This window comes from Micromys minutus, assembly GCF_963924665.1.
Source record: "Micromys minutus genome assembly, chromosome: 32".
Classification (NCBI taxonomy): Eukaryota; Metazoa; Chordata; class Mammalia; order Rodentia; family Muridae; genus Micromys; species Micromys minutus.
In genome coordinates, this window is record NC_137967.1 from 21964002 (window position 1) to 21981234 (window position 17233).

General features: G+C 41.8%; 1 protein-coding gene across 1 annotated transcript; it reads left to right on the forward strand.

The window, feature by feature from the left end:
- Nucleotides 1-15456: 15456 nt before the first annotated feature.
- LOC308413658 (oocyte-specific homeobox protein 6-like) lies at nucleotides 15457-16660 on the forward strand (the record flags this gene model as incomplete). Its single annotated transcript, XM_080908704.1, has 2 exons — nucleotides 15457-15756; nucleotides 16187-16660. 2 exons carry the CDS (start codon nucleotides 15457-15459, stop codon nucleotides 16658-16660), a joined length of 774 nt encoding a protein of 257 aa, XP_080764830.1.
- Between the last annotated feature and the right edge of the window lie 573 nt (nucleotides 16661-17233).

Consider the following 17233-nt stretch of genomic DNA (forward strand, 5'->3'; position numbering starts at 1 on the left):
GGGGCAGTGCGAGCCTCTGGGGTTAGCATCCCACTATCAGCGACTGCATATTATGTCTGTTCTTTTGTGACTGGGTTATTTCACTCAGAATGATATTCTCTAGATGCAGCCATTTTCTTAAGAATTTGGTTAAGTCATTGTTTCTGGTGGTATTCCATTGTGTAAATGTACCACAATTTTTGTATCCATTCATCTACTGAAGGACATCTGGGTTCTTTCCAGCTTCTGGCTATTATAAATAGAGCTGCTATGAACATTGTGGTGCATGTATCTTTGTTGTATATTAAAGTGTCTCTGGGGTATATGCCCAGAAGTGGATAGCTGGGTCTTCAGGTAGTACTATGTCCAATTTTCTGAGGTATTGCCAGACTGATTTCCAGAGTGGTTGTATCAGTTTACAACCCCACCAACAGTGGAGAAATGTTCCTCTTTCTCTGCAACTTCGCCAGCATCTGCTGTCATCTGAGTTTTAGATCTTGGCCAATCTGACTGGTGTGAGGTGGAATCTTAGGGTTGTTTTGATTTGCATTTCCCTGATGGCTAAGGATGTCGAGCACTTCTTCAGATGTTTCTCAGCCATTCGATATTCCTCAATTGAGAACGTTTTGTTTAGCTCTGTACCCCATTTTTTAATAGGGTTGTTTGATTCTCTGGTGTCTAGCTTTTTGAGTTTTTTGTATACCTTGGATATTAGGCCTCTATATGATGTGGAGTTGGTAAAGATCTTTTCCCATTCTGTTGGGTGCCGTTTTGTTTTCTTGACAATGTCCTTAGACTTAAAGAAACTTTGCAATCTCATTAAGTCCCATTTGTTAATCTTTGACCTTAGAGCTTGAGCCATTGGTGTTTTGTTCAGAAAATTTTCTTCTGTGCCTATGTGTTCTAAGGTTTTCCCCTACTTTCTCATCTAATAGTTTCAGTGTATCTGGTTTAATGTGGAGATCTTTGATCCACTTACACTTGAGCTTTGTACAAGGAGATAAGAAAGGGTCTATTTTCATCCTTCTGCATGCTGAGTGCCAGTTGGACCAGCACCATTTGTTGAATAGGCTGTCCTTTTTCCATTGAATGTTTACGGGTCCTTTGTCAAAAATCAGGTGACCATATATGTGAGGGCTCATTTCTGGATCTTCTATTCTATTCCATTGATCCACATGCCTATTTCTGTACCAGTACCATGCAGTTTTCAGCACAATTGCCTTGTAATATAGCTTGAGGTCAGGGATACTGATTCCCGCAGATGTTTTCTTGTTGTTGAGGATGGATTTCGCTATTCTAGGTCTTTTGTTATTCCATATGAAGTTGCACATTGATCTTTCCAATTCCATGAAGAACTGGGTTGGAATTTTGATGGGGATTGCATTGAATCTGTAGATTGCTTTTGGTAGGATGGCCATTTTTAAGATGTTGATCCTTCCAATCTATGAGCATGGGAGATCTTTCCATTTTCTGAGATCTTCCTTGATTTTCTTCTTTAGAGGTTTGAAGTTGTTGTCCTACAGGTCCTTCACTTGCTTAGTTAGAGTCACACCAAGGTATTTCATAGTTTTTGTGACTATTGTGAAGGGTATCTTTTCCCTAATTTCTTTCTCCACATGTTTGTCCTTTGAGTACAGGAAGGCTACTGATTTGTTTGAATTAATTTTGTATCCAGCCACTTTGCTGAACTTGTTTATCGGCTGTAGGAGTTCTCTGGTGGAATTTTTGGGGTCACTTAAGTACACTACCATGTCATCTGCAAAGAGTGATGTTTTTACCTCTTCCTTTCCAATTTGTATCCCCTTGATCTCCTTTTGCTGTCTAATTGCTCCAGCCAGGACTTCCAGTACTATGTTGAATAGGTAGGGGGAGAGTGGGCAGCCTTGTTGAGTCTCTGATTTTAGTGGGATTGCTTCAAGTTTCCCACCGCTAAGTTTGATGTTGGCTGTTGGTTTGCTGTATATTGCTTTTATTATGTTTAGGTATGGACCTTGGATTCCTGTTCTTTCCAGGACTTTTAACATGAAGGGGTGTTGAATTTTATCAAATGTTTCTCAGCATCTAGTGAGATGACCATGTGATTTTGTTCTTTGAGTTTGTTTATATAGTGGATTACATTGATGGATTTCCTTATATTAAACCATCCCTGCATCCCAGGGATGAAGCCTACTTGGTCATAGTGAATGATTGTTTTGATGTGTTCTTGGATTCGGTTTGCAAGGATTTTGTTGAGTATTTTTGCATCAATGTTCATAAGTGAGATTGGTCTGAAGTTCTCTTTCCTTGCAGGGTCTTTGTGTGGTTTAGGATCAATGGTTATTGTAGCCTCAAAAAATGAGTTAGGTATTATTCCATCTGATTCTATCTTGTGGAATAGTTTGGAGAGTATTGGTGTTATGTCCGCAATAAATGTGTGATAAAATTCTGCACTGAACCCGTCTGGACCTGGGCTTTTTTTGTTTGGGAGGCTTTTGATGACTTCTATTTCTTTAGGTGTTATGGGATTGTTTAGATGGTTTACTTGGTCCTGATTTAACTTTAGGATCTTGTATCTGTCTAGGAATTCATCCATTTCCTCCAGATTTTCCAACTTTGTAGAGTATAGGTTTTTGTAGTAGGATCTGATGATTTCTTGAATTTCCTCAGTTTCAGTTGTTATGTCTCCACTTTCCTTTCTGATTTTGTTAATTTGGATACTCTCTCTTTGCCCTCTAGTTAGTATGGCTAGGGGTTTATCAATCTTGTTGATTTTCTCAAAGAACCAGCTCTTGGTTTTGTTGATTCTTTGAATGGTTCTTTTTGTTTCTATTTGGTCTATTTCTGCCCTAATTTTGATTATTTCTTGCCATCTACTCTTCTTGAGTATATCTGCTTCCTTTTGTTCTAGGGCTTTTAGCTGTGCTGTCAAGTTGCTGATGTAAGCTCTCTCCAGTTTCTTTTTGGAAGCACTTAGGGCTATGAGTTTGCCTCTCAGTACTGCTTTCATTGCATCCTGTAGGTTTGGGTATGTTGTGTTTTCATTTTCGTTGAATTCTAGAAAATCCTTAATTTCTTTCTTTATTTCTTCTTTGATCCTGCTATCATTTAACAGAGCGTTGTCTCGTTTCCATTTGTATATGGAATTTTTGTTGTCTTTGTTGTTATTAAAGACCAGCCGTAGACCATGGTGATCTGAGAGGATGCCTGGGAGTATTTCAATCTTCTTATTTCGATTGAGGCTCGTTCTGTGTCCAATTATGAGGTCAATTTTCAAGAAGGTGCCATGGGGTGCTGAGAAGAAGGTGTATTCTTTTACTTTAGGATGATATGTTCTGTATATATCTATTAATTCTAGTTGGTTCAAAGTCTCTGCTAATTTTACAGTATCCTTGTTCAGTTTCTGTTTCCATGATCTGTCCATTGGAGAGAGTGGGGTATTAAAGTCTCCCACTATTATTTTGTGAGGTGAAATGTATTTTTTGAGCTTTAGTGGGGTTTCTTTTATGAATGTGGGTGCTTTTTTATTTGGAGCATATATGTTAAGGATTGAGAGTTCCTCCTGACAGATTTCCCCTGTAATGAGTAAAAAGTGTCCTTCCTTATCTTTTTTGATAACTTTTGGTTGGAAATTTACTTTATTCGATATTAGAATAGCCACTCCAGCTTGCTTCTTGGGGCTGTTTGCTTGGAAGTTTTTTTCCCACCCTTTTACTCTGAGATAGTGTCTGTCTTTGTCTCTGAGATGAGTTTCCTGTATGCAGCCAAATGCTGGATTTTGTTTATGTATCCAGTCTGATAGCCTATGTCTCTTTATTGGGGAGTTGAGTCCATTTATGTTAATAGATATCAAGGAATAGTTGTTTCTGTTTCCTGCTATTATTGCTTTTGTAGGTTGAGTTGTGTCTGTGTCTTTTTCTTCTTTTGGTTTTCTTGCTTAGGAGTTTTCTTGTTTTTACTAGGATGTAGTTCCCCTCATTGTATTGGGTTTTCCACCTATAATTCGTTGTAGTGCTAGGTTTGTGGTCAGATATTGTGTAAATTTAGATTTGTCTTGAAATATCTTCATCTCTCCATCTATGGTGATTGATAGTTTTGCTGGGCATAGCAGCTTGGGCTTGCACTTGTGCTTTCTTAGGGTGTGCATGATGTCTGTTCAGGCTCTTCTAGCTTTCATAGTCTCTGTTGAGAAATCGGGTGTGATTCTGATTGGTCTGCCTTTATATGTTACCTGACCTTTTTCCTTTACTGCCTTTAGTATTCTTTCTTTGCTTTGGGCACTTGGTGTTTTGACTATTATGTGTTGGGAAGTATTTCATTTCTGGTTCAACCTTTGGAGTTCTGTAGGCTTCTTTTATGCTTGTGGTCATCTCATTCTTAAGGGCAGGGAAGTTTTCTTCTACGATTTTGTTGAAGATATTTACTGTGCCTCTTAGTTGATACTCTTCTCCCTCTTCTATTCCTATTATCCTTAGGTTCAGTCTTCTCATTGTGTCCTGGATCTCCTGGACATTTTGGGTTAGGAGCTTTTTGTTTTTTGCATCTTCTCTGGCTGTTTTGTCTATGTTTACAATGTTGTCTTCTGCCCCCAGGATTCTCTCTTCCATCTCTTGTGGTCTATTGGAAATGCTTGCTTCTGTGACTCCTGATTTCTTTTTTTAGGTGTTCTACCTCTTGGGTTATCTCTTTTAGTGTTTTCTTTATTGTGTCAATTTCTGTTTTAAATTCCCTCTTCCATTCCTTAGTCTCTTTGGTTGTGTTTTCCACTAGTTCTTTGAGTTCTTTGAGTGTTTTTCTTGTTTCCTCTTTAAAAGCTTCTGATTCTTTTTGCTTTTCCTCCCATTCTTGTTTAAGTATCTCTATCAGCGTCTTGAGGTATGATTTCAGGTCTGTGTTTTCTTTTTCTGGAGTGTTTGGCATTCCAATGTTTGCTGTTATGGGAGAGTTGGGTTCTGGTGTTGCCAGGTTGTCTTGGTTTCCTTGGGATATACTCTTTCGCTTTCCTCTTGCCATCTTGTTGTCAGTGGTATGTTTTTGCCTTTCCCTTGTATCTGGTCTGTGTCCCTGGCTCTCCACTGGTCCAGGTGGCAGATGGGCTGAGCCCTGTTCTGCACCCCAAATTCGCCGGTAGAAACATAGGTTCCAATGCTGTGTCCCTGTTCCCTGAATCAGGCAGGGCAGGGGCGCGCTTTCCGTGCGCACTCAGCAGAGATCTCTCTGCTCCCTGGCTGCCCAGATCTCCTACTCACCAGTCTTTAAAACTTTAGGAACTGCTGGTCCAGGTGGCAGATGGGCCGAGCCGCATCTACCGTTTCATGATTACTTTTTACACACACTTTTGGGGCTTCAACTAAACTCAACCAGTTTGTTCCCCCAGTACCACCTGTGTGCTCCAGAAGGATTAATAACTTAGAATGTCTCACAAATTAGAACACTAGTTGCTGTGCCCACTGATTGTTGTTCCCTGTTGATCCTAAACTAAGATTGTGTGGTGTTTTCCTTCACGTGGTAACTCAACTGAGTTAAAGAGAAGAGTATGGTGGTGGGATGCATGGAGCCCACCTCAGAACTAGGAAGCATGGGGCTGGCCTGGCAGTGACCCACCATGGGAATGTGGTGAGTCAGGTGGAGAGGTTTTGAGAGCTCCGGGCCAGAGAGTCTGCTGAGATGAAAACACCCGGATGGTACCATGCAAGTGCTAGCATGAGATGGTGCTTTTTACATTGTTAATGTTTACAGGTGCTGCTCAGTGTGTTAGGCAGGGATCCACTAGAAATGTAAGATTATTGGCCTGAGAGTTAGAGTTTTATTTTCTACGTGAGAAAAAGGTGCTGGGATGAGTCATGTAGACTCAAGTGCGGGAACCTTGAAACAAAGAAATACAGAGGGCTCTGAGGTCCCCTGTTGTGGTAAGTACCAGTTGCTCTGGGTCAGGGAGCCGAGAGTGTGGTTTGGTTTGGGGACTGGTTTGTTTGCTTTTGGGATAGATTTGTGTACAAAGTTTGTTGGAATCGTGGGAATTTCACTAATGATTCAAAACTAAGATAGACACAATAGAAGCTTGTAGCACCAGACAGAGAACATAACAGAAGATGGTCTGTTTTATGGAAAACTCATATTCTCTAACATGGGATCCATGGGAATTTAGGGTTAATTCTGACATGACCAATTAGAAGGCCTTAAATAGGCTCATAAATTTAGTTAGAAATTTAGAGATTTGGCAAGCAGGACAGAGTCAGGTTATGTGATGGTCTAGCAAGAGAACTTGAAACAAGGAAACACAGGGGAGTATCTGCTCACAGACTCTAGGTCCTCTGTCGTGATAAGTACTGGCTGCTCTGGGTCAGAGAGCCGAGAGTGTGGTTTAATTCAAAGGCTGGCTTATTTGTTTTTAGGATTGACTTATATACAGAGTTTTCCCGAATCACGTGGGAGAATTTTGACCACAATTCAGGGTTAAGTTATGATAAGTCTGATGCTCCGGGTAGAGAGCCTAACAGACAGATGGTATATTACAGTCTGCAGGAAACTCATATTATCTAATATGGGCTCCATGGGAATTTTGGGTTAATTTCCCAGCATGACAAATTAGAAAGGCCTAATAATAGGCTCATACAGTATTTTAGTTTACTTTGTTTAAGATTGTTTTAATTTTCAAAATGGGTGTAATTTTGAGTTTTGTGTTTATATTATTTCTCTAGGAGAGAATGCAAGATACAAGCTTTTCTGGTTGCCAACTTAAAAATATGATGATTTGGGGAAAAGTTTTTTTTTTTTTTTTTCTTTGCACTTTAGAAAGGGTGATTACACTCTGGACACTTTCCAGAGTTATATGGGTCAGATCTGATAGAGGGAGACCTCCTGAAGAACTAGATTCAAGAGAATAAAACAAACAACAACAGAAGAACAAAACTTCATCTTAACCAGTCTGTACACCATACACAGACTAATACAATCCATACAAGTATCTTGATGGTACTAAAATTTTGTTTTGAGATTTATATTACACAGTGCATATATATATATATATACATATATATATATATATATATATATATATATATAATGTATATATAGTGCTTTGGTGAGTCTCATCATCAGACATGCTAACCTGGTCTGCTTGAGCTCCTGATCTCAGGGACTTTCAGCCAGATCCAGTCAGAACAGACATCAGAGACTATCATGATTCTTGGTTATGGCTTTCTTAAGCTCTAACCAACTCCCTCATTTTCCCTACCCTCCCTCTTCAAGATATCTCAATGCCCATATTCAGCCTGAAGTTATGAAGAGTCATTGACCTTGTGGTTCTTGGACTTGTGGGGCTGAAGGTGTTTATTCTAAGGTTGTCTTTCTGGGGAATTTAGAAATGGTCATAATTTAACAGGGAAGAATTGCTGAAATTATACAGCCATAATTTCATTTGGTAGAAATCCTTTATTTGTTACTAAATTGAAGTTATAATCTCTTACATTGGTACAGTTTAAGGTTTCCATTGGTATGATTTCTGATCAATATAAAATTGGAATTAATATTGTTATTCTCATATAGGCGTTGTGCCTGTAGAACACATTTAAGCATACAAGCCTTATACCCAGTCCTATGACTACTATAATAAACTGTCTTTAGATGATTATACAAGTTTAGGGCCAGGCAGTTCTATGTTGATTAAATGGATATTTTTGAGATATTTTAATTAGAAATAGCTGAGAATAATCAGAGCTCAACAGTATAGATTACATAGATAGTTGGTTTTCAAAAATGTCAGAAATCTACAAATTGTGACATTTAATGTTATTTGTCATTTGTTGAGACATACCTGTTTTTTTTTTTAAAGGAAAGTTTACTTTTCTTTTTCTATTTTAAAAATATTTATTTATTTATTTAATATAAGTACACTGTAGCTGTCTTCAGACATACCAGAAGAGGGCATCAGGTTACATTACAGATGGTTGTAAGCCATCATGTGGTTGCTGGGATTTGAACTCAGGACCTCTGGAAGAGCAGCCAGTGTTCTTAACCACTGAGCTATCTCCAGCCTGAAAAGTTTCTTTTCAATTGGACAAATGGTGAAGTATGACAAGAACCTTCCCATAATGAATACAGTTTCCAGGGGACCAATCACTGGCCAAGGAGGAGGTGGGACTTCCGGGTCAGAGAGAGGAAGAGGGGAGGCAGGAGAAAGATACTTCCTTTTGGACGGGAAAGAGGATGGAGACGAAATGTAGGTAGGGAAGGGCCCTGGTTCAGGTGGCAGATTCGTTGGGATCAGCTATGCGGGGAATTAAAACTTAGAATGGCTTATAAATTAGAATACTAGTTTGTAGCTAAAACTATAAGAGGACAGGCCTGTCACTGGACGAGAAAGAAGGATAGTTGGGAACAAAGTTTTAGAAAGAGGAAGAGGGAGAGAAGGAGCAGTGGTAACGTGGAGGCCGACTTCTTCTCTGCATGTCTGTATAGATACAGGTCCTTATGAATATTTTACAAGGGAAAGATGTGTACAGGATGATTTCACTTGTGGGCAAATTATATCAATTGGACCAGAGTTTATTGTGTGGTGTTTTTCTTTATGCGGTGACTCAACGCCAAGGGAATTGTGAGAGGACAGCCACCACTGGGACCAGGGGGTGGCAGCAGAGAATGTGAGCAGAGCTCCCTGCTAGCAGAGAGGCAGCTGGGAGAGAGAAACTAACTAGAGGGTGACAGTTGCCGAGATAAATTAATGCTAGTTTCATACGGTCCTCGAATGCTGAAACTAACACTAGGGGGCAGCCTGGCAAGGTACCCCTGAGATGAATGTTAGTTCTGTATGGTGCTCTGGTGCTGGACTAGCATGGGAGAGATGCTAATCAGAGATTGTTAGCTCTATACGGTCCTATGGTGCTGGGACCAATGTGGGGTGGTGACATGCAGGAACCAGTCATGCAATTTTTAATATTTACCGCTACACTAGTTGCTGTACCCAGCAATTGTTACCTGTTGATTCTAAACTTTAAAAAACAAAACAAAAAACAAAAAAACTACCTAGGAAGCAAGGTGGCAGGTATTGCCTCCACAAAGTCTGTGTTTCTTTTGCTGTGTTAGGCAGTGCAATTTCTATCTTTGAGAGACTAACCAGCTCTTCTCCTCTCCTCAGACCTTCAAATATTGCCCCAAATTCAGAATCCACCTTCCCCATGTGCTACCATCTGTTGTGAGCCCCCTTTCTGAACTCAGGCCCTCAAGTAATTCCCCAAACCAGGACTTCATCTTCTCCAACACTGATCTGGCCTGTGCACGGTTCTCTCAACCCCAAAGGCACTGTCTTTCCCTGGTCTCTGACTATGGGGATTTCTTGTCCCTGAGATAATCTATTTTTTACTGTCCACATCCAAGGGAGACTCCTCCATTTGAGGAGGTTTGTTTTTAAAAATTTCCAAGTTTGATTTTGCATTAGACATTGCCAATATATGGAACGTGAAATTATTAAAAATCAACCCACACTATCACCGGCTTGGCACCTGGTGGCCGTCTTGGTCTGTTCCTGGCCCGGTACATATCCCAAGACCGTATGTCTCCCCTAGCCAAAGCCTTTCTCACTAATGCTGGTTCTGCCTCTCCAGTGCTCCATAGCTCTCGGTGCCCTCGGGCAGCTGTGTGCTCTTGCCAGCCTGTGCTTTCCCCTAGAGCTCGGTCATTGCCCACGAAGAGACATGAGGTATTTAGTCCCTGTTTCCATTAATCCTTGGCCCACTCCCTCTACACCCCACCCCCACCCCCAGGCAGATGCTGGTCTTAGGAGCAGAGGAAAGGCAGCTTACCTTAGCCTCTGCGTAGGAAACTTGCTGTCCCTCCCCTGATTAACAACCAGCATTTCTCCAGTGTAGATGGTTCCTGTCCTTGAAGAAGGCAGGAGCCAATCAATATCTTTGATAAAAGTCTACTCTTGGACTATGGGAAAAAGGCAATTAAGTGTTCCCCGACAACTGTGACCAGTTTGTAAATTATACTAGCTTCTGATAATGGATTGAGTTACTTCTTAAGTCAGGAAGGACCCTTTCGAGCTGTGTGGTTCCACCCCTCTATCTGAACAAATATCAGGTTTGAAAGACTGAACTCCTTTACCCGCTCCCCAATCATGTAACGCCAAAGCTCGAGAATGGAGAATGCTGGCTTATGCGTACTCAAGCCCCTGGTCGCGATCATAGCATCGCATTCCTAACCTGCGGAGCAGAGGTCAAACTCATTATAATAAAGACCCTCTTTGTTCTTGCATCAGACTTGCAATTCCTGGCAGTGTCCTTGGGTTCCGGTGAACTGGGCATAATATCCAATTTTTCCGCCCTAAAGCCTGACATAATTCTGCCTCAGCTATGTTCTTTCCCTCTGGCTCACCTGAGTCACCGCTTTAAAATCAACAGATAACACAACTGCTGGGCTTGGAATCTATCATCCTAAACTCATCAACTATTGTATGTTAGAAATCTTCAGGGGGCATTCTGGTGGATTCCACCGTCATAGCTGTCAGTCCCCGGTGTACATTTTGCCTGCTTTCTCTCCCGCCACAATGTCCAAAAGGAAGTGTCTGTCTTGGGCGTTCCCTTAGACCTGGAAGACCCGCCTTCTCGCTCAGTGATTGGCTTCTTGTTGTCTTTATTATCCAATCAATTGATTAGGGGGAAAATTCGGCTACAAATATATATAAAATATACAGCTATTTTTCAACATAACAATTTATTGAATCTCTTAGAATTTTATATCACATACCACCTGGTCACATTCATTTCCTTGTTCTTCCAAGTTCACTCCAACCTTGTGACCTCCCCTAGCAAAAGTAGTTAAAAGAAGAAAAGAAATCAAAAGAAAAACAGGACCAATTTGTGTTGTCGCTATACTCATTAGAGCATGGTTATATTCTTTGTGGACTGCTTCTTAAACACAGCTGAATCCTCTCTCTCCCTTGCCGGAAGCTGTCAATTGTGACAGGCTGCCCTTCAGCATTGTATCCCATGTTAATAGTTTTTGATGACTTCCTGCCTAGGTTTTTAGTTTGTGAGTTTGGGTTTGGGTTGTGTTGCATAGTAGTTGTTGGTTGTCACAGGAGCTTTTCTATGTCATACACTCTTAACTGTGGGTGTGCAGACATTGATATCACAGCAATAACGTCATTGCTGTTCTCCATAGTAAGTTGGAGCATGCATCATGGGCATTCACATGGTTTCCTGAGAAAGCACAGATCAAGAACATGGCTCCCAGCAGCAGAAGAATTATGGACCCAGACAAGGTCCACCACAGAGGCACTAGGATCATAGACAGCATGGATTAAGGTGATGTAGAGGCCACTAACGTCTACATGCTCTCCTGGTTACAGCATGCCCTTCTGACACCAACATGGCCTCAGAATACAGCAGAGATTGCTTAAAGCTATCAGACACAGTATTTCTTCATGGAGTCCAGCATGGTCTTAACATTCTGTCTTCTTTCTTCACAGTGTTGAGATTCCAAGTTTGCGCTAACACATCTTGTTTCACTATGATCTTCCATAATTAATTAATGAATTGAAGGAATCTCCTATTTTATTATTTACCTTATTCTTAAGTAAGCAAAGTGATTTCAACCCAACTCCACATATCTCTGTTACTACAGAATGAGCAGGAGACATGGGCTGCAAACTATATGAGGTCATTTTTCTGAGATGGTCACTCACCAAAGAAGATGCATCTTTCTGGCTGTAGTACAAACATGGCATTTCCAAGTGCTCTGCTAGTTATTCAGCTCCCAAGCAAAATGGTACTGGGTATCTCTGCTCAGTAAAGAAAGATGTCCTGAATGTGGCCAGGGTTACATATGGTTTGGGCAGCAGACTAAGTGGAGCTTCTTGGTGGGATGGTTTCCTAAATGTGAAAGGATAAAAAAAAAAAAGGGGAGGATGGAAAGGTTCCCAATGGAGAAGAAATTTTAGGTCAGCATTTTGGAGTAGACTTTTATCTCCAAGGACAATATGAGAAAGATGGGGGGAGCTTGCTGACGGGTGGATTTGGCATGAAGTTTCTTTGTAGATTTGATGGATAGGATGGCAGTTTCTATCCACGAGAATAACAGGTGGTTGGTGGAGAGGAGAGGCTTGAATGTATGAGAAAAGAACTATTGAACTTCCCTGATTTATTTCTCTTTGGAGATATGCATGCAGGACAAGTAGGTGGTATTCTGGCTGAATGGTGTTACAGTCAGGAAGGCATACAAATAAGTCCCCCTCCTGATTACTTCCTTGATGGTGATAATCAAACTTAGGGCAGAAATCAAGCAAGTAGAAACAAAGAGAAAAATATGAAGAATCAACAAAACCTGGTACTTTGAGTAAATCAACCATGTAGGCAAACCCATAGGCAAACTAACCGAAAGGCACAGGACACAGTGTGTTTTCAGTATACTTTGTATTTTTTTCTTTTTTTGTCCCAGAAAATATTGATGCTGTTCACAGGGTCTCACACAATCATAGATAAATTCTAGCAATAGCCTCACAAGGTCCTATTTGGTTAAATTTTTGTTCAATTTTTTGGTTAATTTTAATCCTCAATAGATGTGAAGTAAGCTTCCAGGACCTTTGGGGCTCCTGGTGACTGAACCACCATCCAAAGCACGTACATAAGCTGGACCTAGGCCTCCCCACACATATGTAGCTGATGTGCAGGCTGGTCTTCATGTGGTCTGGAACAACTGGAGCAGGAGCTATCTCAAAAGCTGTTACCTGTGTGTGGGACATGTTCTAGCTGGGCTGCCTTGTCATGTGTCAGTGGGAGAGAAAGTGCTCAGTCTCACAGAGACTTGAAGTGCCAGGGTGGGGCCACCCAGTCATAGAAGAAGGGGGTGGGGTTATGGGAGGTGGGGTGGGAATGGGAAACAGATTATGGGACAGGATGACAGGACGAGGGGAAGTGAGCAGGATCTAAAGTGAATAAGTAAAAAACAAAACAAAATAAAAAAAGGAACAAAAACCTTAAAGCTCTAAAAGTTCAAGCTGAAACCAGTGTGGCACCTAAGGGTGGGTGAGGATAGTGGACTTGAATATCTGCAGGATGGGAGGAGCCAAGGGTGGGAGGGGCTCAATGCAGGATGGGAGGAGCCAAGTGTGGGAGGGGCTCAATACTGTAGGTCCTTTGAATAGAAGTCAGGAAATTGAGGAAACTAGAGCAGCCCTCTGGATTTCAGGTGAGTTGCTGAACTGTATGAGATGTAGCTGTGTGAACTGGAAATCATGGTGGGGAAGATTGTGAGCTAGTGAAAAAGGAGACTTGTTAACATTCTGCTGCTTGTATGAGTGTTTGATTGGTGAAGTCTAAAATATGCCCTGTAGAGAGGCAGAAGGTATTGTGTAAAATTAGGAGCTGCTTACATTAATTTCATTCATGTGAACACTGAGGACTGGGGGAGTCTGTGAATGTGCACTGAGACCCGTAGGTGCTCTGTTTTCCATGCCAGGCAAAGGCCGGAGCCCTGTGTTGTGCAGAAAGCCTAGATTAATTGCTGAGAGGCCTTATTCTAGGAGCTTGGGACTTTGGTGTTTCTGTGACGTATTTCTCTTTAAAGGTGTGTATATAGGACTAGGAAAAAGTCACAATGGGCCAGACAGTAATCTTGGGACCAGAGTGAGGCTTGTGGTGGACCAGACAGAAGAACATGGTGTGGGGTATTTTAGCACAGATGTGTGATATCCAGGACGGATTAAGGCTGAGTAGGCCCTCGTCCATCATGAAGGTATAATAATATTGGTCATGTGGACCACACTTTCAATCCCAGGACTGAGATACCATTGGCAAGTGGGTTTCTGTGATAATGAGGCCTGGCTTCTCTGTATAGTGAGATCCAGGAAGTTAGGTACATGTATAAACGACCCTGCTTCAATTTTAAAAAAGAAAGATGGGATGAAATACTAGGTGACAGCAGTGGGCAGGAATGAGAAAGCATCATGAAACAAAGCCCTTTTCTTATGAAATTCAAAGATTGTTCAAGGACAAATTTCTTCTAGAGGTTTCTGCAGGTCAGGGGACCTAGAAGGATGGGTGGGGCTTGGTGGTACACACCTTTAATCTAAGCCCTGGGTAGCTGGCAGAGGCATGTGGATCTCTGAGTTCTAGGTCAGCCTATTCTACAAGTGGAACTACAGGACAGGCAGGGAGTTCTTACAGAACAACCCTGCTTCAAAAATATCAAAAGACAAGAATGATGTCAGATTTTCATATTTCAAACTATGGAAACGATGGCCAGGTTTCCATAAAGTGTGGTTGCAGACTGAGTGTGGCTACAGGGTAGGAATGTTGGCTGATCGTGAGGGGATGAAAGGAGGGGCCTCAGGGAGGGTCCTGGGTGGAGATTCAGTTAAGGTCAAGCTCTTGGAGTAGAGTCTCAAAACCAGGGTGAGTCTGTGCTAGATATAATAGCCTTATGAATTTTAGGGTAATTCATGAATGCTCTTGTGTAGATAAGGGTGGGATGGGGGTCACTTGTGTGTTTCCTGTTCCATGGCTCTTCACTCCTTGGTTGGAGACAGTTCATCAGAAAGAAAGAGGATCTGTGACTTTTTAAATATTAAATTATTTATTTGCATTCCAAATGTTGCCTCTCCTCTAGGTCTCCTCTCCCAGTTCTTCACCCATTCACACCTTTGGCTCTGAGAGGGAGCTCTTCTACACACGCTCCCCTAACCTCCTCACCCACATACTCCCATCTCAAACCCTCCAGGAATCTAGGATTTTTAAACATTGGGAGAGGACATTTCATTGCTTGCCTCCTTGCTCTAACAGAGCCATATGTACACAGGAGCTGTATGAAAGTTTATTGAAATGTTGAAAGTACCTATGGACATGGGAGTCAGGCAGGTGGTCAGAAAGAGTGATGCTTCTGACTGATCCCTACTCTATAAGAATTCTAAAGTGGGGCTGGAGAGATGGCTCAGCAGTTCAGAGCACTGACTGCTCTTTCAAAGGTCCTGAGTTCAATTCCCAGCAATCACATGGTGTCTCACAACCATCTGCAATGGGATCAGATGCCCTCTTCTGGTGTGTCTGAAAACAGTTGTAGTGCACTCATATAAAATAAAAGAAACAAATCTTTATTAAAAAGGAATTCTAAAGAAAATGCTGAGTAAAATGCTGTGTAGGCATTGTAGGAGGTCTCTGGAGGTTTTCTGATATCTTTCCCTTTTTTTCTTCTATTTTTAACAGGTTCTCCTGTAGGAACATGCTCCAAAAGGCTTAGAGTTCACATATGTCCCAAGGTCCCCTGTTGCATTCAAAATCCAAAATGTCTTCAGTTCAAATGTCTTTAAATGCACCCATAGAAACCAGTTTCCAGGTGCCTCAAGAGCTTGCAAGTAATTTGCCTTGCCAAGTGTGTCTAAGTTCCCTAGTGACACCACAAAATCCAACACAATCATGTCTTTCAATCTCTGAAAGGGGCGAACATCAGCAAAAGTCCCGAGGTCCATCAAGAAAATCAAGAACACAAACGCAGCCAGGTCCTAAAATGGACCCATCTTTACCAATACTGAGAAGCATCTTAATGCAACCAAGTCATCAGATACCTTCAAGATTCTCAGGGAGATCTGGTTTCCAGGGTTCTGTAGGACCCAAGAGGCTGCGCGCTACATATGGTAACCGACAAACCAGCTTTGTGGCTCCAAAGAAATGCCGGAAAATACGCACTGTGTACTCCCAGGAGCAGAAGCGCCTGCTGAAAGAACATTTTGATGAGTGCACTCACCCAAACCGGGAGCAACGCTTGGCACTGGCATTGCAGATTGGTGTGACAGACTATGAGATTCAGGTCTGCCTCTCTCTTTTCCTACTCTCTGACAGTCAAAATATCCACTCCCCCATCAGACACCTGAGTCCTATGCTCTTAGAGGCTTAGGATAGCTTGGAGAGTTGTGAAATGTGAATATACATACATGGGGAGGGGGCTGGACCTCAAATTCTGCTTCAACCTGGGTACCAACATATATGAATGTTATTCTACAGCAGGGTCTCAGAGAGCTAGACTTCTGAGCAAGTACAACACCGGACACACTAACTGAATCTTCCCTAGGCTTCTGTTTTCAGGTCTTGTCACATCCTATATTCCCACAATCTCTTAGTGACAAAGAGACTCAGATTTTTCTGTTGCAGTATTTCTCCATTCCTTCTATCCAGAAGCTTCACCTAGTGACCAGTTGGGGGCAAATAGTAATTCCTCTGTTTTCTCCTTTGTTTTTCAGGTCTGGTTCAAGAACTACCGGGCTAAGTCCAAGCAGCAAAATCTCCAGAATGTTCCATCAGCACTGCCAGAGACAAATGGAAGTCCTAAAGCTGGTCCTGAGTCAACCCATTTTCCAGATTCCTTACTTGTTGCTTCTGCCAGTGGAGAGTCTATGAGTTCAGGCATATTTGCTCTGAATTCCACTCCCAAACTCAGCTGCAGCCAGGAATCTTCTCTGACTCATGATCAGGCCTGTGATGGTGCCAGATATAGTCAGGAAGAAGTCCTGCTTGATGGCTGTGCCCCTGTTACAGTTTGGGACTCTGGTCAGTCAGTATCAGTTGAAGCCCAGAATGTCTTAGCCGTAGCTGAAGCTCCAGCTGCCATGGTCGCTGCCACTCAAAGTTCAGAGGATGCTCAAGATTCAGGTCCATCTGCTGAGGAGCTCTGGCAAAAGATTCTTGAAGACTTTGACAGGTTTATCTACTGGTAATGGTAGATGAACCCCATCTCCATAAAACACCTTTCACCCCCTTGACTTATCCAGGCCTTTATAGCAAGGAAGAGATGTGTTTGTGCATATTCTTAATCCATGTATTTGGAGAAATTGAGCAGGCCTGTCTGTAGTAGTTTCCCATCACTGTGTTTTATACAATGGGATTGCTTCAAAATATTCATCCCTTATTGTTGGATTACATGTTCTTTCAATAAAAAAAGCACTTACTGAGACATTAAAAGAAATGTTTTTGCCAGTCTTTCCCCCCAAACACTGATATAGTAATACCTGCAATGCATGTGTGCAACTGCCGTGGACTTGGAGGTAGAACAGAGTGTAGGATCTCCTGGCGTCAAACTATAGACACTGGAGGTCTAACATATGTGTTTGGAAATGAACTCAGATCCTCTCCAAGATCTGCTGTTGCTCAATTCTTACAGATTAATAATTATTTAAATTATCCCTCCCTGTCATTTTCTTCTGGGAATGGGGAGGCCTACCTGGTATCACCTCAGCCTGGCAGATCAAATTTCTGCAGGACTAGGCACATCCACTCCCACTGAGGCTATG